The 17,879-nt window shown below is 38.2% G+C and overlaps 1 protein-coding gene and 1 long non-coding RNA gene across 2 annotated transcripts in view; both read left to right on the top strand.

Moving 5' to 3' along the window:
- LOC116988384 overlaps positions 1 to 17,879 on the top strand; it is a 321,226-nt gene that overhangs the window by 270,738 nt on the left and 32,609 nt on the right. The window lies entirely within an intron of this gene.
- On the top strand, positions 4,620 to 14,848 carry LOC116988381 (stathmin-like). Its single transcript, XM_033045041.1, has 4 exons — positions 4,620 to 7,738; positions 11,701 to 11,864; positions 12,615 to 12,806; positions 14,425 to 14,848. Exons 1-4 carry the CDS (start codon positions 7,726 to 7,728, stop codon positions 14,485 to 14,487), a joined length of 432 nt encoding a protein of 143 aa, XP_032900932.1. The 5' UTR covers positions 4,620 to 7,725; the 3' UTR covers positions 14,488 to 14,848.

Raw genomic sequence — 17,879 nt, 5'->3', positions numbered from 1 at the left:
AGAAGGACCTCTGCTATATTCGATTCCTCTTGTTAAAAGGACAAACTTGTTAAATAAACAAAAATGCAATCAAGCAGAGGCTAGGTTATTAATAGTGATTTAACATTTGTATATTTTGAGTGGAGATATGGGGGGGGGTCTACTTACAATTGCCTAGTTGCCAAGTGTAGATGGTATGGATAGTATTCACCAGGGTAGGGAAGTCTAGAAATGGAGGGCACACGTTTAAGGTGAGAGGAGTGAAATTTGAGGGAGAATTTTTTTCACAGTACATAGTGGTAACTATCTGGAATGAGGTGGTGGAGGCAAATGCAAATACATTCAACAGCATTTGGATAAAAAAAAGCATGAAGGGATATGGGCCAGATGCAGCCAAATGGGATTAGAATAGGTAGGTATGGACGAGATGTGCTGAAAGGGGTATGCTTCTCTGCAGTATGAATTTTATGAGTTTAACAGGTTGTTGGCTGAAAAGCTTAAATGAGAAAATTAACTGGTGACTGCAGGTGGTTTGCAGGGAATGTTTTCCCAATTTAGGGAAAATTCAAGCAGACAAATGAAATGTATAACATGAAAAGGAATCCAAGTGACTGATTAAAATTCAATAATGTGTCCCTTCAGGAATCTAAGGTTAACATTTGGATTGCTTCACATTGTCAATAGCTGTGTGATGCAATGCCAGGCACCATGAGCCAATAGTCATACCCAATTCCCTCTATACTGAAACCTAACAAACCCAGCAATGTTATCAGTTGTGGCAATGTTGGCATTACAGATTGAGCAAGTTTTGAATTGTCCAATTTTATCAGAACAATTATCCTCCAATTGACTATTAAATATATAATTCCTGGCATAAAGGTAGGGCTAGCAGCGTGTGATCAATAAATATCCATATGTTCTTGTCATAAAACACTTCACCTAACTTGTCTTCCTTTGAGCAATGCCGCAGGACATTTAGTTTAGAGGAACAGTATGGAATCAGGTCCTTTGGCCAGGCCTGCTGACTTCACACACCAACCATTCACACTAGTTTTGTAATCCCACTTTTTCATCCATTCCCTACACATTAGGGACAAATTATAATAGGCCAACAAGCCTGCATGTCTTTTGGAGAAAATCGGAGCACCCAGAAGAAATCCACGCGGTCACGGAGAATGCATCTCCACACAGACAGCACCTGAGGTCAGGATCAAACTCGGGTTTCTGCTCCTGTGAGGTCACAGTTCTTTCAGCTGCACCATTCTGCTGCCTTGTACTGCCAATAGAATGTATGGTTCAATGTATTTGTATACTATCAAACTAAGTGGTGGTATTTTGCCATTTTCTTTGGCTGAATCACATGGCTGGAACATGTTAGCACGGTCAACTTTCCATCGCCCTCAACCAGGCCTTTATGGCCAAGTTAAGACTGCACTTTTGACAACTTTCGACTTGGAAGGGTACAAGATGGCTCCTGAAACGTGGCAACTCTTGCACACTGCCTCGGCTTAATATACTATTCTTACACTCTTGCACACAAGTATGATTATGCTTATGCGTAGTAAAATATTTTACTGAATTGTATGCAGCAAAACAAAAGGGAATTTCACTGCACTGAGGAACAGGTGACGTATGAAGTACCATTGAACCAATTTGGGACAAGATGGCTCCTGAAACGTGGCAACTCTTGCACACTGCCTCGGCTTAATATACTATTCTTACACTCTTGCACACAAGTATGATTATTCTTATGCGTAGTAAAATATTTTACTGAATTGTATGCAACAAAACAAAAGGGAATTTCACTGCACTGAGGAACAGGTGACGTATGAAGTACCATTGAACCAATTTGGGCACATAAATGTCAAGTGGGAAAACTGAATAGTCATCTTGAAGTGGGGAAACTGAATAGTCATCTTGAAGTGGGGAAACTAAATTGTGTTGAAGTGGGGAAATTGTATTGTCCGTTTTGAAGGGTTTTTTTAAAAACAAGCAATCCGTTTGATCAAAGGGAGGTGTTTATAATGGAGTTTTATTTGGCCATTGTCTTTTTTGAAAGTCAACGGTTGGTTGGTTGGGGGGGGGGGGGGGGTCACGAGCGGGCGGTTGGTGGGTTGTTTTGATTGCGCGCGCGGGCGGGCGGGAGGGAAACACGTGCTGAGAAGCAGAAGCTGTTGGGCGGCGGAGAAGGAGCACGACGACGACGGTGGGTGCGCCGGGGCCTTCCCTTCGCGGCCGTCGGCAACACGTGGGACAGGAACAGCAGAATGCCGCTTTACACCCAAGATAAGACTAAATAAAAAAATGCTGGAGTAACTCAGCGGGACAGGCAACAGCGTCCATCCACGAAGGAAGTTCGGTCTCGACACGAAACTTCACCCATTCCTTCTCTCCGGAGATGCTGCCCGACGAGTTACTCCAGCATTTTGTGTCTAGCCGCGGTCGGTAACGTCCGAGCTGGGCCCTCGCTTCAGAACAACGAAAACAAACAGTCTGGGAATTAGTTTATTCGGCCAAACCTCGTTTCCGCGGGCCGTCGAGAAAAATCGGTTCAACCCCTTCCCCATATCGACGGCAAATAGAAACAGAAATTAGGTGCAGGAGTAGGCCATTCGGCCCTTCGAGCCTGCACCGCCATTCAATATGATCATGGCCACGTTTCAGCTCCAGTTCGACAACGAGCTGGTTGGAACTTGGGGGGCGATGGTGATCCCCTCATGTGGTCAAATAACTCCCCTGAGCACCGTCTGCGTTTTTTTTTTTAATGGTCACTAACGAATATTAACATTGCCTGGGTCAGATGCTTTAAAAAAATAATAATGGTTAATGGCGAATACTTGGCTCAGTTGTGTAAGCTGCTTTAAGAAATGGTGGTTGATGGTGAATATTGGCTCACTTGGGTCATGCTTTAAATACTGATTATCAATAGCAAATATTGGCTCACTGGGTCATCTTTAAAAACTGATCAATAGCAAATATTGGCTCACCTCGGTCAGATGCTTTAAAGGCAGGCAGATGGTCAATGGAGAATATTAGCTCGCTTTGTGTCTGATGCTTTAAAAAGTGATGGTCAATGGTGAATATTGGCTCACTTATGTCGGGTACTGTAAAGACAGGTGAATATTGGCAAATGTCTTAACTCGTCTTAAGATATAATAATAAATAATAATAAATTTTATTTATGGGCGCCTTTCAAGAGTCTCAAGGACACCTAAAATATATACCTAATGGGCTGAAATACTGACATATTTATACATCAAGTTAATGCCTGCTGAAATTATCTAAATCTTATTCATTTTTAAGTTTTCTTTCATTGTTAATGTAGATTACACTTCACTTAGTTTTGAAATATTTTTGTAATTTGTCAGTTGAAAAATAAACAGAAAGATTTGAAAGAATTAACTGTTATGAATCAATGCAGTCAGTGCACAGGGAACAAGATCATGGATTGTGACTTACTTTCATCCAAATTTTTTAACTATTTCATTTGTTTAACTTTTAAATTAAGACATCTTGGGGGCAAGACGATAATTTGGAACAAGATAATTCTTCCTCTAAAATTGTTGGTTAAATATCCATTTTAATATATTTCCTAGGTGTCATAATATCGTAAGTGATCATCATTATTCAAGACAGTTTCTTATACACTTTTCTTATTGTATTATTTCCAATGATTTGTAGAGTAGTTGCAGGAGAGATTTCATAAAATGGTGTAGAACTAAGAGAGAAGTAACATTGTCATACTGGGGAAACTAGCATTGCCATCGAGGAAAACAAGATATTTGTTAGAAGCATTCAAAATAAGGAAGGATTCAGATAAATTCTAATGACAGGAAGGTTAAACCACACAGGTTTAAGGTTTTTTATCAAATGAACCAGTGTCAATATGAGGAAGATACTTTAATGAGTGGTTATAATTAGGCACACACATAATGATGTAATGCCTTCAAAAAGGAATTAGATAAATATAACTAACGGAAAACCAAAAATACTGGGATTTTGTTATAGCTGTAGAGAAGAAAAATCTGGTTAGTTCAGTCAAATATCCTATGTGTGGTACTTTAATGACTACTTTTTTTTAAAGCTGTCAACCTGCAGCAGATCAGATAACATGCATATAGATACATATGATAAGAATATTTCAGTGATTGAGCATCTTTAGAGAAAAGGCAATACTGTTTGTGCTTCCCTGATTTTGTTCCATGATGGAAGTCTACTTTTTTTTAAATCAAATTATCTTTTGTCAGTAACACCCACAATTCCACAAGTTTTTTTTAAATTCAGCGTGAAATGATGTCACAAAGCAGTTTCACACTTTTATCTCAGATGATAATTTGGTAGCAGTTGTGACTAAATCATTAGTAGAGCAACTCTTTAATTAAAAGTTTTGCTGTAAGCTAAGACTTGTTTGTCCTGTCACTTGGACATTTCACAAAAGCAAGTAATGTGGTTTCGGTCATTATTTTCTAATTCAGCTTTTGGTGATTGGGAGAAATAGATTAAAATATGTACCTCTTAAGAAATCTCTAAAGCAATTCTTTTTATTTCACCAATCCTCCCCCTCAAAATCTGGCTGTTTTGAAATACATTTAATGGTTCTAATTCCTAATTATGTCATCATTAATGGTTCTAATTCCTAATTATGTCATCATTGGCTATATTTTAATACAAAATGTAATTTTTGAAAATGGATTGGAAGAAAACTGTTGTATCTCTTGACATTTGATTAATATCAATGCCAAATGTGAAAAAAAGTTCTAGGCTCTCAGGATTACATAGAACAGTAGAGCACAATGTCTGTGCCAAACATGATGCCGAATTAAGTTAATCCCCTCTGCCTACATGTGACCCATATACCCCCACCCCGTTCACTGCATATTTATGTGCCTAGCTAAAAGCCTCTTAAAAGCCATTGTTGTTTCTGCTTCTGCCAACACCCTGGCAATGGGTTCCAGGGTCCTACCACTCTCTGTATAAAAAAAACTTGCGCCATGTATCTTGTTTAAACTCTCCCCCTCTCCTTGAAAGCTATGCACTCCTGTATTTCATATTTCCACATTCATCTGCAATGCTGCCTGAGTTCCACCAGCACTTTGTCTTTTTTTTTGACATTTCAACCATGGGAGAAAAGTTGCGACACATAATTTTATGAGCTTATCTGGTCTTCCCCCATTCTCCGAAGCTCCTGAAAACAAGTGTGCTCTAAACCTGCTTATGGCTCATACCCCCTAATCCAATCAGCATGCTTCTCTGCACCCTCTCCAAAAACACATATTCTTGCATAATGGGGCAAACGGAATTGCACACAATACTCCAGCTAGGAAGTCCAGCAACACCATACCATACACCTTCTTTTCCACTTTATGACTTGTGTTGTCTCTTTCAGGGAGCCATGGATTGGACCAAAGATCCCTCTGTACATCAATGCTGTTAAGGGTCTTGCCAAATATTTTTTAATGAAAATTCCCATCCATTGCTTATGATGTTTTTTCTTTGAGATATGGATCTATTTCTTTCTGAATTGTTATCACTGAGTAATTGCAGTGATTCTTTTTTTACTCCACCACTGAAGTACCCAAGGGATCCAGACTGAGCTTCTATTTTCCTACCTTCCATACGTCAATGTCCATAGTTATGAGTGCATCATTACTGGCAGCCCAGCTAAACAAATAGTCTTACTGATATAACTTCCAGACTGAATCTGCAGCAGAAAATGATTGAACAAACATGAAGGATTACTCTTTTTACTTTAATCTCAATAACCTGCCTCTGTGCACTCCTGAATTGGTAGGAGGAGCCAATGCACACTTTGAAGAAGCAACATGTGGTTTAATAAAAGGGACCAATGGATGTACTAACATTTCCAGAAGGCACTTAAGGTTATCGAGCATAAAAGCATGCGGTATTGTGGAAGAAAGGATTTATGGACAGAATGTGAATGGAGAATAGACATTAGTAGAACTTGTTCTGGTTTATAAGATGGAACCTTTGGGGTGTCAACTTCTTATAATTTATCTGAATGAATTGGTATGGTTCTTTAATATGCTAATGACACAAAGATAGTAAAATTATTTATAAATAAGATTCAAGTAGGATACAAAGGGATATAATAGGGTGAATGAATGGACAAAGATCTGGTAAATGGTGTATAATGTTGGAAGATGTAAAACTGCCTCTCTTGGCAGGAAACTTAAAGCATGATATAAATGGTAGGGATTAGAGTATTGAAATGCGGAGAGATCTGTATGTCCCTGCGTATGTTCTGCTAAAGGTTAATGTACAAGTACAGCAAGTAATCTGTAAATTGATTAAAAATAGGGAATATTACAAGATTAAATGAGTATGTATGAAATATTAGTCTTTTTGAATGCGTATTATGTGACTTTGTATTTTCTTTGACTTTGAGGAGGTTTATTAGACTTGGGGCAGCTTGTATGCTGGCTTGATTGCAATGTAAAATACCAAGGCCTCTTTATAGAATAGATGTTTGACATACAGGACCTCTTTGCCTGGTTGACTCTTATCTTTTGAAAAAAAAAGTTGTTTTCTGGGTCAAGAGTAGGTAGGATTGGGAAATAATAGTTGGCCTAGTGTAGGTCATTCGTAAAACAAAATGATCCTAACAAATGAAATTATATTTTCCATCTATGCACTATTCATCTGAAAAAGCATTAGATTTCATTCTCACGGCTGGTTTGATTCTGTTGTAGTACCGGCACTTTTCGTCCAACCACTTTGTCTGTATTGGATGAACAGACGCATCATTCTTTCATTTAAGTTGAGCCACATTGTTTGCAACCTTGGTGTCACAATTAACCCACGTTGAACTTCCGATTATACAACCATACTATCAACGAGACCAATTCTACCTCTGTACAATGGGCCTGCCTCCAATTTTGCTTCAACTCTGCTGAAATCTACTTCCGTTCCTCGTTACCTTTATATTTTACTATTCTCATGCTTTCCGCCTTTCAACGTACACATACAATTCTCTGAGCCTTTATTAATAACTTTTTCATTAATAACTTTTTGTATGTTGATTCTCAGCTTTAAACGTCATGTGCTCTCTGCTCCATTTTTGTAATTACCACCAAACTTGCAACTTGCCAGGTGTTGGATCAATTCTGAAGTTTTGCGAGTCCCAGATTTTAATTGTATAATGTTTCACCTTTAGAATTCTTAGTCGGTTTCCTCATCTGTCCTTGATATCTTTTGTGGCTCAGCATTTTTGTTTTTACAGATGTCACACCTACTGTGTGCAATTGGAACACTTTATTAATATGAAGCCACTGTCATCCCTACCCTCACCTGACTTTTATTTGCCAATTAATTCCTGCTTGCCTGTGTCCACCTATCACTTCTTTATACTGGCTAGTCCCCTCTACACTTTTAATTTAAATGAAGTATTGACATAAAAAGTCAATTTACCTCCATAGATGCAGCCTGACTTGCTGAGTCCCTCCTGCAGCTCTAGTTTTTGCTTCAGATTCAGCACCGGCAGTCTCGTGCCATTCATTATTATTGAATCAGTTTAATGTGATTTAACAATACCCATTCTAGTTTCCCATTCAGCTTTTATCCCGGAACGTTGGGATAAGAGTTAATTGTTTTAATCTGAGTTGCAGCTTTGAACAGATTTCAAAAACGACTATTGTGACTAATTTTATGCTCATTTCATAGATTCTCTTCTTGCATTGAATATTTTCCTGAGTTGTCAAGCTTAGTTCGGTATCTTCGTTAAAGAATATGGCGTCTACTGGTAAGTGTGATCTCCAGTTGAGGTATGTGATTCTACATAGTGGGATGTCCAAGTGTAATAACTTGTAATTTTCTTTGGGATTCCACATCGGGAGCACATGAAAGCATTGTAGGGGAACCTGACTTATTGTCCTGGGGATGCTTGTAGTTGGGTACAAAGATCTTATAGCGGATCAACATGATCATGAACAAGTTAAATAAACTTAATTGTCCCTACCCTTGAAATGGGAGCCCACTGGCAATTACCTGAATCTATTTATTTTGTTGACTTGCTATATTTAGCTTCTTCCCAGCCCCTAAACTCAGCAAGTCCCAGTGGGATCTGTCAAGTCTGGCCCAGAAGTTACAGTGGCATGTGTAGAGTTTCTAAAATGTTCACTTGGACCTTGAGTCCAAGAGAAGGTTTTGGTAGAGAGCCTGAAACCAAATTGGTGTGAGAGAGCATTAGAGATTTATGGGAGGATAGAGATAAAGATAGATCATTGGGGTGTTCTCATTGGCTGCATTGGGATCATTAAGAATCTGATCTCATGAGGGGCCATAAAGCTTGTTTTCTTCAATCCCCCCCCAATCTACTCAATTTTACCATTGATTTCATCTTCTGTTGTATTTGCAGTTGCACAATTTCATTTAACTGAACTCTGTAGTTTGGACAGAGTAGAAATCTCAAAAGCACATACGTCAATGCCGTGTGACGTACGGTGTTTAATACTCTATTTAGTGATTTTCTCAGTTAGATGTTAAAGCACACCCTTTCAATTCACTGGAGTCCTTGTTCCTGCATTATTTTCTTTTGAATCCACTGTGTTCACAGGAAAATTTATTAATATGTATAAAGTATGTGTAACGTTTATTTTAAAAAGTAAAAATAATGTGCGTTGGGTTGTCAATAAATATAGCATCCAATAGCCTAGAAAATATGCCAGTCCAGCAGAAAGCCCCCACTGAGTGTGTGAACTATTGCAGATTTACTCTATTTGTTTTAAATCCTGGACACCTAATGTCCTACTTTAAAAAAATAAAATAAAATAAATTAGTTGCACTACACCAAATTTAAAACACCTGTCACAAAATGCTCTACTCCGTGGAGTGTAAGATTTGGTTCACTAATAACTCGGTGCCTCTGAGTTGGGAAGTTCAAGTAAATAACAATCTTAGAGTGTAGTTTTGAAGCTGTTTTGCAATGTCTGACCTTGCTGTGAGGAAATTCAAATACAGTCAAATTGGTGCACTAAACTGTCCTTGGAGAAGATACCAACATCATTATGTCTAATTGAATGTTGATTATGTCTAATAGAATGTGATTATGTCAAATGGGTTGAAGGAATTAGGAAGACCAGCAACCATGGGTATGATTTTTGCTCTTGCTCTGGGCAGGTAGAGGAGGGGCGGAAGAGGATGGGAATTGGTGTCATGAATCATTGGAAGTGAGTGGGATGGGAAGCAAGATCACAAGGAAGCTAGGACCAGTGGGGTTAACTCTTGGGAATGGATGGGTGTGTAGATCAGAATAAAGCAAGATCACAAGGAAGCTAGGACCAGTGGGGTTAACTCTTGGGAATGGATGGGTGTGTAGATCAGAATAGATCACAAGATTAAGAATTGGAACCTTAGCCCTGTTATATGAAAGTGAAAGCGGTAGGGGGATGAGGTGGTGCCACTTCTACAATAGAATTTATTGCAGTTCGGCTATTATTTTTTTATGGAAATTGCTGACTATATCCTTCAGTGATTCTGCAGGTTACTAACTTGCATATCTGTGCATTGTAACATTGAAGTACGGAACATGACGGGGGTGTTCCAATGCATCCAGTACCACGAGATGAGAATTTGGTTGATACACGCAGATTTATGACAGCGAAACCTTGGATAGTGGTTGCTGCACAACTGATTTGGTAAATGTGCTCAAATGAATAACTGGTGTTGGATGAGGTAGACTCGGAGGCATTGGCCTTCTTGAGTATGATTGTGTCCTTGTGAAGTATCTTCAAATCTTTAAAACATCAAAGTAAGTCCAATATATCTGGTTAACTCCTATTTTGGAGCAAATTTATTACGGTGTAACATGCATGCATTTCTATGCTGTTTTGATGTTACAATCACGTGGAGTATCATCAATAAATAAACCTCTTCCTGATACTTGGTAATGTGCCATTAGTATTGCCTAATAAAGAAATAAACAAATAACTAATTTGTAGGAAATGAAAAAGGAAAATACGAGAAACATAAATAGGATGGGCAGCATTGATGTAGAATAAAGATGAATGTTCTTTGTAAAAATTGCTTTGTAACAATTCATACACAATGGAACACTTTCAAATAAAGTTACAATTATGATGGAAATAAGTCATAATTATGAATAATTGTCAAATAAAATAAGTTTATTTTGTTCAGACACATTTCCTTTTTTTCACCAAATTAGAGATTTTCGAGGGATGGTTTATCTACTACCTAATGTCTAATTTGAATGAGAGACTTCTTCTGTTACAGTTTATATTAAAAATGAATTTATTATTTACACAAATCAGTAGCTGTGATTTGATTACAACATTTGAGACAAAGTGCCAATAAATGTAGATTCCTGCTGGAAGAAGCCAAAACATAAAAACATCTTTTCATTTGTGTACAATAAATGGATGGCGGTTCATGACTGCAAAGAGAAGTTGGTGAGTCAGCATTCGGTGTCAAATGCTGGACTTAAACCAAAGCACATAAAATTTCTTATACTATAACATATGTATCTTCTGTAATCAATGTCTCTTTTGATTGGGGGGAGGGGAGGAGGGGGGACTGGAAATGTGAAATAGAAACCAAAGGGTGCCAAGGTAGCAGCATCGAAAGCATTACTGTTTCGCAGCACCAAGCCTCCTTGTGGAGGTTGCACATTCTCCCTGTGATTTTCTCATGTGAGTTTCCGCTGGGTGCTCTGTTTCCTTCCTCATCTCAAGGATGTGCTGTTAGGTCAATTGGCTCCTGTAAATTGACCCTTTGTGAAGTAAGTACCAAGAATAATTAAAGGGATGATCATGGGGATGTGAGAAAGAATATGTTACAGGCCTACAGAAGAATAACGATGGGGGGGGGGGGGGGGGAAGAGAGCCTAATGGCAGCCAGAAAAGGGGCCAATGGACCAGAGAGCCTCCATCTGCGGTGATAAGTACATTACAAATATGCTGGAAATATGTCACTTGGTCTGGCAGCATCTCTTTCCACTGACGTGCTGCTCCTCTTTTTAAAGTTAATTATTTCATACCAAGATCCTCTTTATAGGATCCTCTCTGTACTTCAGTTATTGCTATTCATATGACTACCAATTCAAGTGTGTACTGAGGACCCAAAATGCAAAGGTATCCTTTGTTTGATGTCTTTTAAACTACACTGCGGGCATATTGTCATGACTGAGCTGCCTGTTTGGAGTTTGGAGTTTGGTGTTGACTGTTCTTTGATTGCTAGATACACATTACCAAAAAAATAGATTTGGAATGACAAGCTATTTTGACAATCCTAAATGCTGTTTACTCTTGAAACCTTTAGCCTTTCACTGTAACACATATTTAGACGGTAGCTGATCTGTACTTCCAATTCATTACTCAACTTGGGCTTCATATCCACTGAAGCTTTTACACCAACAAAATCACCATTTTGATTAGGGCTTCAATTGGGTAAGATCAACTATAACCACCTGAACCCAAGGGAATGCAAACTATGTCCTTCAACTGTTTTTTTGTTTTTGTTTTTTTCACTTTAGTCTTTCTTATTTTGGTACATATTCCCTGAGAATCAATACCTTTGTTATACATTTAACACTTAATCCCTATAACATTATGCAATTCTACATATTATTACTATTGTTATGTTACATCAGAGAATCCGGAAGGCATTTCTATTTAACCTCTGCAATTAATCCACTAATGACCTCTTGACTAAGCTTAACTTTTGTCTTTATTATTTTGTGAAAAACAGATATTAAAGTAAAGCAATTAGACAAGCGTTCTTCAGGCCAAGCTTTTGAGATCATTCTGAGCCCTACAGCCGAAGCAATTCCAGAGTTTCCTCTTTCTCCCAAGAAAGATCGATCACTTGAAGACCTTCAAAAAAAGATGGAAGCTGCAGAAAACAGACGAAAGGTATTCAAATGAGCAATTGAACTAAATGGTACTTAAAGACAGAAGCTGAAGAGCCTGTCTGACAAAGTCACAGTAAAATAATGGGCCAAATTATTCATTCTATTATCAGTACTAGCTCCTTGTTTTGGATATTGCGGGCTCCGTGGAATCAAGCCGAGTTTAATGTCGTATGCACAAATCCAATGAGGTGCAGGAACAATGAAAATCCTACTTGCAGCATCATAGGCACATGGAAAAATCAAACAAATTTCAGTTTAGAAATCCATAACAATGTAATATGGTGTATAACAATTTGAGTATTGCTTTTTGGAAATAGTATTTATATGTAATGTGGAGTGTGAGCAAATATGCTTGGCACCTTGTTGTAAGCAATATTGTTCAGATAAACCTACATTTTCTGGGAATCCACAAATTATTAATGTTGTGTTTTTTGAGTATTTTCTGTCCTTAATGTACATTATTTTCTGTGCACTGATCACATTGATCATATTAAATGCATTACATTTTAAGTAATTTTCTTCTAGATGTGACATTGTTAATAAATAATTTCCTTTGCGATGTGATGGTTAATAAAGTTTTAGACACATTTATCAGGTAAAAGAATTGTATAAGATTATCTATTATAATTTTAACATTCAAGCTATTTTTCGTAGCTAAATGTTTTGTCCCATTTGGGGACTTGCATTAGTAAAACAACTCACGTAGTCACAATGTTCAGTTGAACAATTGATCTCTATTCTTCCCCCTTAGTCACATGAATCTGAGGTTCTGAAGCAGTTGGCTGAGAAACAGGAGCATGTAAAAGAAGTGCTTCAAAGAGCAATTGAAGAAAATACCAAATTCAGCAAAATGGCAGAAGAAAGACTGATTTCCAAGATGGAGCTTATTAAAGAAAACCGTGAGGCCCAGTTAGCTGCTAAGCTTGAGCGCCTTCATGAGAAGGCAAGTTAACTTTAGTTCTCTTTTCACAGACGAGATGAAATTCAGAATGGCTTACTTCCCAGGGCCACTACAGAATTTTTGATTTGTCCATGCTGTCCATTTTGTTCAGCTTACTCCTCCATTAGGCTTTGACTGAAGTTGGCAAAGTTGTGTGGGAACTAGCAGCCCTCTAGTACCAAATCAATGAAACGTGTAATCATTTGAATCAAGATAATAGGTTTGATAGCTATTGATGATGGGCTGTCTTATTTCTAACATGTGGGGTTGGGTTTATAACAATCAGTATGGACATGGATCAAACTTTGCACCTTGTTGCTCTGCTTAGTTTAGATTACATGTCATTTAGAGCTTGATGAAGTATTAAGTACCATTCATCACACAAGTACATAAACTTTTTGAAGTTGATATTCTATTATGGCAAATGAATTTTAATTGGCCTGAAACTATTGCTCAAAGGTGATTGCACCTTGCTGGGATCCCCACCAAACTAATGTATTGACAGCAAAGTTCTTGTACATTCCATCAGGAGTGACATCATGGACGAATTGCATGGAGTATGAAAGTGTGCAATGGGGGAACAATTGATGCAGGTTTCGAGAAACCAAAGAGAAACGTTGGTCTTCCTCTTTGCTAGAAGGAACTAAAAACTGAAGTTGTTTGCTTTGATTACATTATTTGTCTGCAGGCTTCATAGTATAAAATTGATTTGGATCTGTTGACCACCAAGCAAAAGATAGTTGGTATACGTTTTACATGGGCAATGTCCGAGTCGAAGACAAGAGGATCTGGTTTGCGGCACGAGGTAGCCATGGCACGGGAGATAGAAAAGGGATGGGTAACTGGGTCAAAAAAAATAAAACCAGGAAAACAGGAGGCGCAGAGTCACGATTGTGACACCATGTAAAGAGCTTCAATAACGCACGGTTGTCTTTACTACGTTTATTAGTAATACACAAACAATACTGCACTAGCTGTACGTGGTCCGTCACATGAGCTAGAGAGAGATCAAGGGGTGGGGAGGTTACATTTATACTTGTGATATAGGGAGTGGTTAGTAGTGGTGAGGTCACTATGTTAAAGTAGCAAAAATAATCAAAGTTGAAAGGATGGACATGTTAGTGAGAACAAGATAACAAAACAAGCCTTCTCAGTTATTGGAATAATTGGTATTATTATAACACAGAGGAAGATCAGTTGACTCCATCAGTCCCACTCTCAAGAAGAGAAATCCAATTTTCCCCTCAACCCTGTACCTTAATAGTGTATTCTCCCTTGCATGCTCATTTCTCTATTTGATTATTTTTGCCGCTTATCTATATTAAGAGATAATTTAAAGTAGCTAATTAACCTATGGGATGTCGGAGGAAACCAGTGCACCTGGCAGAAATCAAGGTCAGGATTAAATGTGGACTACTGGAACTGAGGCAGCATTATTAATTGCTGTGCCAGCATGCACAAATAAACCAAATGTTTAAAGTATTGACAAAATCTGTAAACCAGAATCAATCCAAAGAAAATCCGGTTATTAATAGAACTGTACTTCGCGCTTATGTTGCAGAGGATTGTATTGTCATTGTATTTCTTTTCAAATAAAACTTTTTTATTTTGTATCATTTAGGACAAGCACCTAGAGGAAGTGAGAAAGAACAGAGAAAGCAAAGAAACTGAAGAAATGGTTTAACCATGTCTGTTGTAGTAATTGTATTCAAACAATTTCCAAAGAGCACTTACAGCCAATGTGTTGAACGCAACCCTATTGAAACATGTAACCAGATACTTTTTGAAATGGGATGTAGGGGGGGGAGGGGGGTGGGGGGGATCTGGGATACTAGAATTTACTCTTTTTGATGATTTTGTTTTATCTCTCCAAACGCATTTTTTCTACTTATGCATTGCATGTACTGTGCAGAAATGAAAATGTTAAAGTGTAGTTTTCATCTGCTTTGCCCCTTGATATCTGTCATGCTAAATGTTATATTTTTTGTCTTGACTTAACATGCCTAATTGAAATCTCTAAATAAAACTGAATAATTGCTGCCTAACTATTTTTGTCATTAATTAATTTTAGTGGTAAAATGTAATATTGTTTGTAGAACAGTAAGCTTGTATCTGAGGCAAGTGTGCTAGGTGTTTTATTTAGCATTATTGCCACGATGTCCTGAAGTGTATTTAAAATGAAACTTATCATTATGCAAATATTGAAAGATGTGAATTTGTAGGAATGTTGAAATATTCTGTGGCCACAGCAGATTAAGGTTTCTCAAGATCCAACAGATTGTAGTTTGAACGTCTGAATCTAAAGCCAATAGTAGCCCATTTACAAAAAAACTTTCAAAATTTCCTTTGCATTTGTTTCACCTCTGTCCCCACAAATCAGAGGGGAGAGGGAAGGTTTCAGCCTGAAGAATCAGGCTCCTTCCGTCTGTCCATTCCCTCCATAGATGCTGCCTGACCCACTGAGTTCTTCCAGCACTTTGTGTTTTACTCAATAGGATGTAGCTGTTTGGCTTCATTCTATTTGGACTATTAAATATGCAGACATGATTTTTATTGATCAAGTTTAAATTTAGTCTTAGCCTTGACAAACAAAAAACAATATAAAATACTGCTGGTTCTGGAAATGTGAAACCAAAATGTGTTTGAAATGCTCAACACATCAGGTGGTACCTTTTGACAGTTTAGACCAGCTACTTCTGAGAGCAGACGTTCAAAGCTGAAACCGAGAGATATACATTCATGCGTTCAGGCAGTCAAGAAGGAAAATGTGCACATTTTTCAAAAAGACACTGAGTAGAATGCAACCACTCAAGAGAAGGAGAAATAAAACATTGAAAAGGAAAATGCTTTCAGAAATCTAGTAATGCAATCTAGAAATCTAGTATGAAAATGGAGGCAAATATAAAATTAACTTTCTTTGTAACTATGAACATGTAAAATCCAGAGGTACTGTTCAAATCATAAATACTTTGTAGAGAGGTGAGCTATTAAATTTTGATATAAGTTTTAATGTGTAAATGCTAAAATGTGAAATTTAGATAGTTTTAGGTTGGATTATATTCAACGACCTGCATTAGGATTTTTTTTTTTAAACTGCTGGAGGAATTCAGCGGGTCAGGCAGCAACTGGAGGAAATGGATAGAAAACATTTTGGGTCGAGACTGAAGATGGGTCCCAACGTCACTTGTCCATTCCTTGCATGGATGCTGTCTGCTCTGCTGAGCAACCCCAATTTTTAAAATCTTTTTTGGCTTAAGATTTCTGCCTCTGCAGTTTCTCGTCTCCATGTGCATTAAGAATCTGTTTTGCTTTATAAGATGATTACCCTTTGCAAGTAAAATCTTTAGTCTGATTTTATTACTTACTGCCTATTATGCCTCCTGGCATGTAGGACAGCAACGAAGGTCCCCCACTCCTGTCTATTCTGGACACTACCCCAGGTCAGGTCCATTGTTTTCATTTCCTCCTTTACAGTTTGGCGCCATGTGGTTTTGGGTCTCCCTCTTTTCATTTTCCCTTTCGGGGTCCAGTGCAGGGCTATTCTTGGGATGCTGTCTGGTTCTCTTCTCAGTATATGGCCAATCCAGTTCCGGCGCCTTTTTGGCATTTAGAACTTCCACCTTCCTGCCAGTGGCTTGCTTTCGGCTTTGACTATTCACATTCATCCTAGCATCTGTCGATAGCCCTGGAAGTCCATCATGCCCAGTAGTGTTGATTCCTTCAGTTGCTGTTTCCGTCACATATTTGTTTTACGAGACAGGGTTGTTAGCCCTGTGCTCAATCTCCAACCTGGAGGACCAGTGGATCGCTCTTCGTCTCGCCTCTACCCTTCGACCTGTCCAGCATGAGAGACCCTAATAGGAGACGAATCTCCTGCTGGCATAGCTCTAGGGGTCACTGAGACACACAAGCTCCCCGACCACGACAAGGTTGCAATTCAACGGGGAGTCTAATTTTATGAGCCCCCTTCATGGAGCTGAATGTGTAAACCCAGATATTTTTTAATTAGAAAACGTTTAACCATTACACCTCTCCAAAATCATAATCCAAAATCCTCCACCAGATTGTTTTGTATTCACCTATTTAGTTGTGGCGAACTTCACAAATGAAATTGAAAAAAGGTACTGGAAATACTCTGGCACCATCCTTGAAGTGAAATTATTAATTGATGACCATGATGAATTTTGATGAACGGTCATTGTAATGGCAAATTTCGACCTTTCCAGTGTCCTTTTTTCCTGTTGCCATTAGTAAGTATGAGTGATCTTATGCAGACTTAATAGAACAGACCTTCCAGTCATTATTTCCAGTTTAATTATTGGTTTATTGATGTAGTTGTACAAATAAAGAGATGAAGTACCAGGTTTTCCTTATTCTGCATGCAAGCTGTCCCTGGTCTGGTGAGAACTGTTTGCTCTCCATGTGCCTGCCACTTCCTGTCCCCTAAGCCTTTATATATACACGCCACTGTGTATCTAATGACTGCCCCCAAGTGTGCAAAATAATACTGCAAGATATATCTAGACAAAATATTATATGTCAACAGTAAACATAATTGGCTCCTACAGCCTAAACATAAATGGCTCCTACAGTCATTGATATTCCTTGACCTGTTGAGTATTTTCACCACTTGATTTTTTTAAATCAGAAAAGCAGAAAGAATCATAGAAACAGCAGAGATGCAGGCTCTTTCAGCCCTGCTGAAACCCTGACTGGTTCATATCCGCACTAATCCCATTTGGCTGTATTAAAGTCCATATCATACACTTTTCCTATCCAAGTACCTGTTCAAATGCATTTTAAATGTATTTGTATCTGCCTTGAACCATTTCCTTGGGTAGCTTATTCGAAATAACAACTGCCCTCTGTGGATATACTTGCCCTTCAGATTTTCAAAAAATGTCTTCCTTCTCTTAAACTTGTGCCCTCCAGTTCTAGACTCCCTTTCCCTCAACCTATCTGTCCACCCAACCTATTCCTTCCCTATCAATACACCACCAAATTTTAGAAAACTCTGTCAAGTCATAAGAATGACATTGCTAGTGATAAAGAACAGTGACCAAGCAGATGTGGTTT

Source organism: Amblyraja radiata, chromosome 27 (genome assembly GCF_010909765.2).
Source record: "Amblyraja radiata isolate CabotCenter1 chromosome 27, sAmbRad1.1.pri, whole genome shotgun sequence".
In the NCBI taxonomy this organism is placed as follows: domain Eukaryota; kingdom Metazoa; phylum Chordata; class Chondrichthyes; order Rajiformes; family Rajidae; genus Amblyraja; species Amblyraja radiata.
The sequence above is the reverse complement of the archived record's forward strand: the minus strand, read 5'-3'. Positions and strand labels throughout refer to the sequence as shown.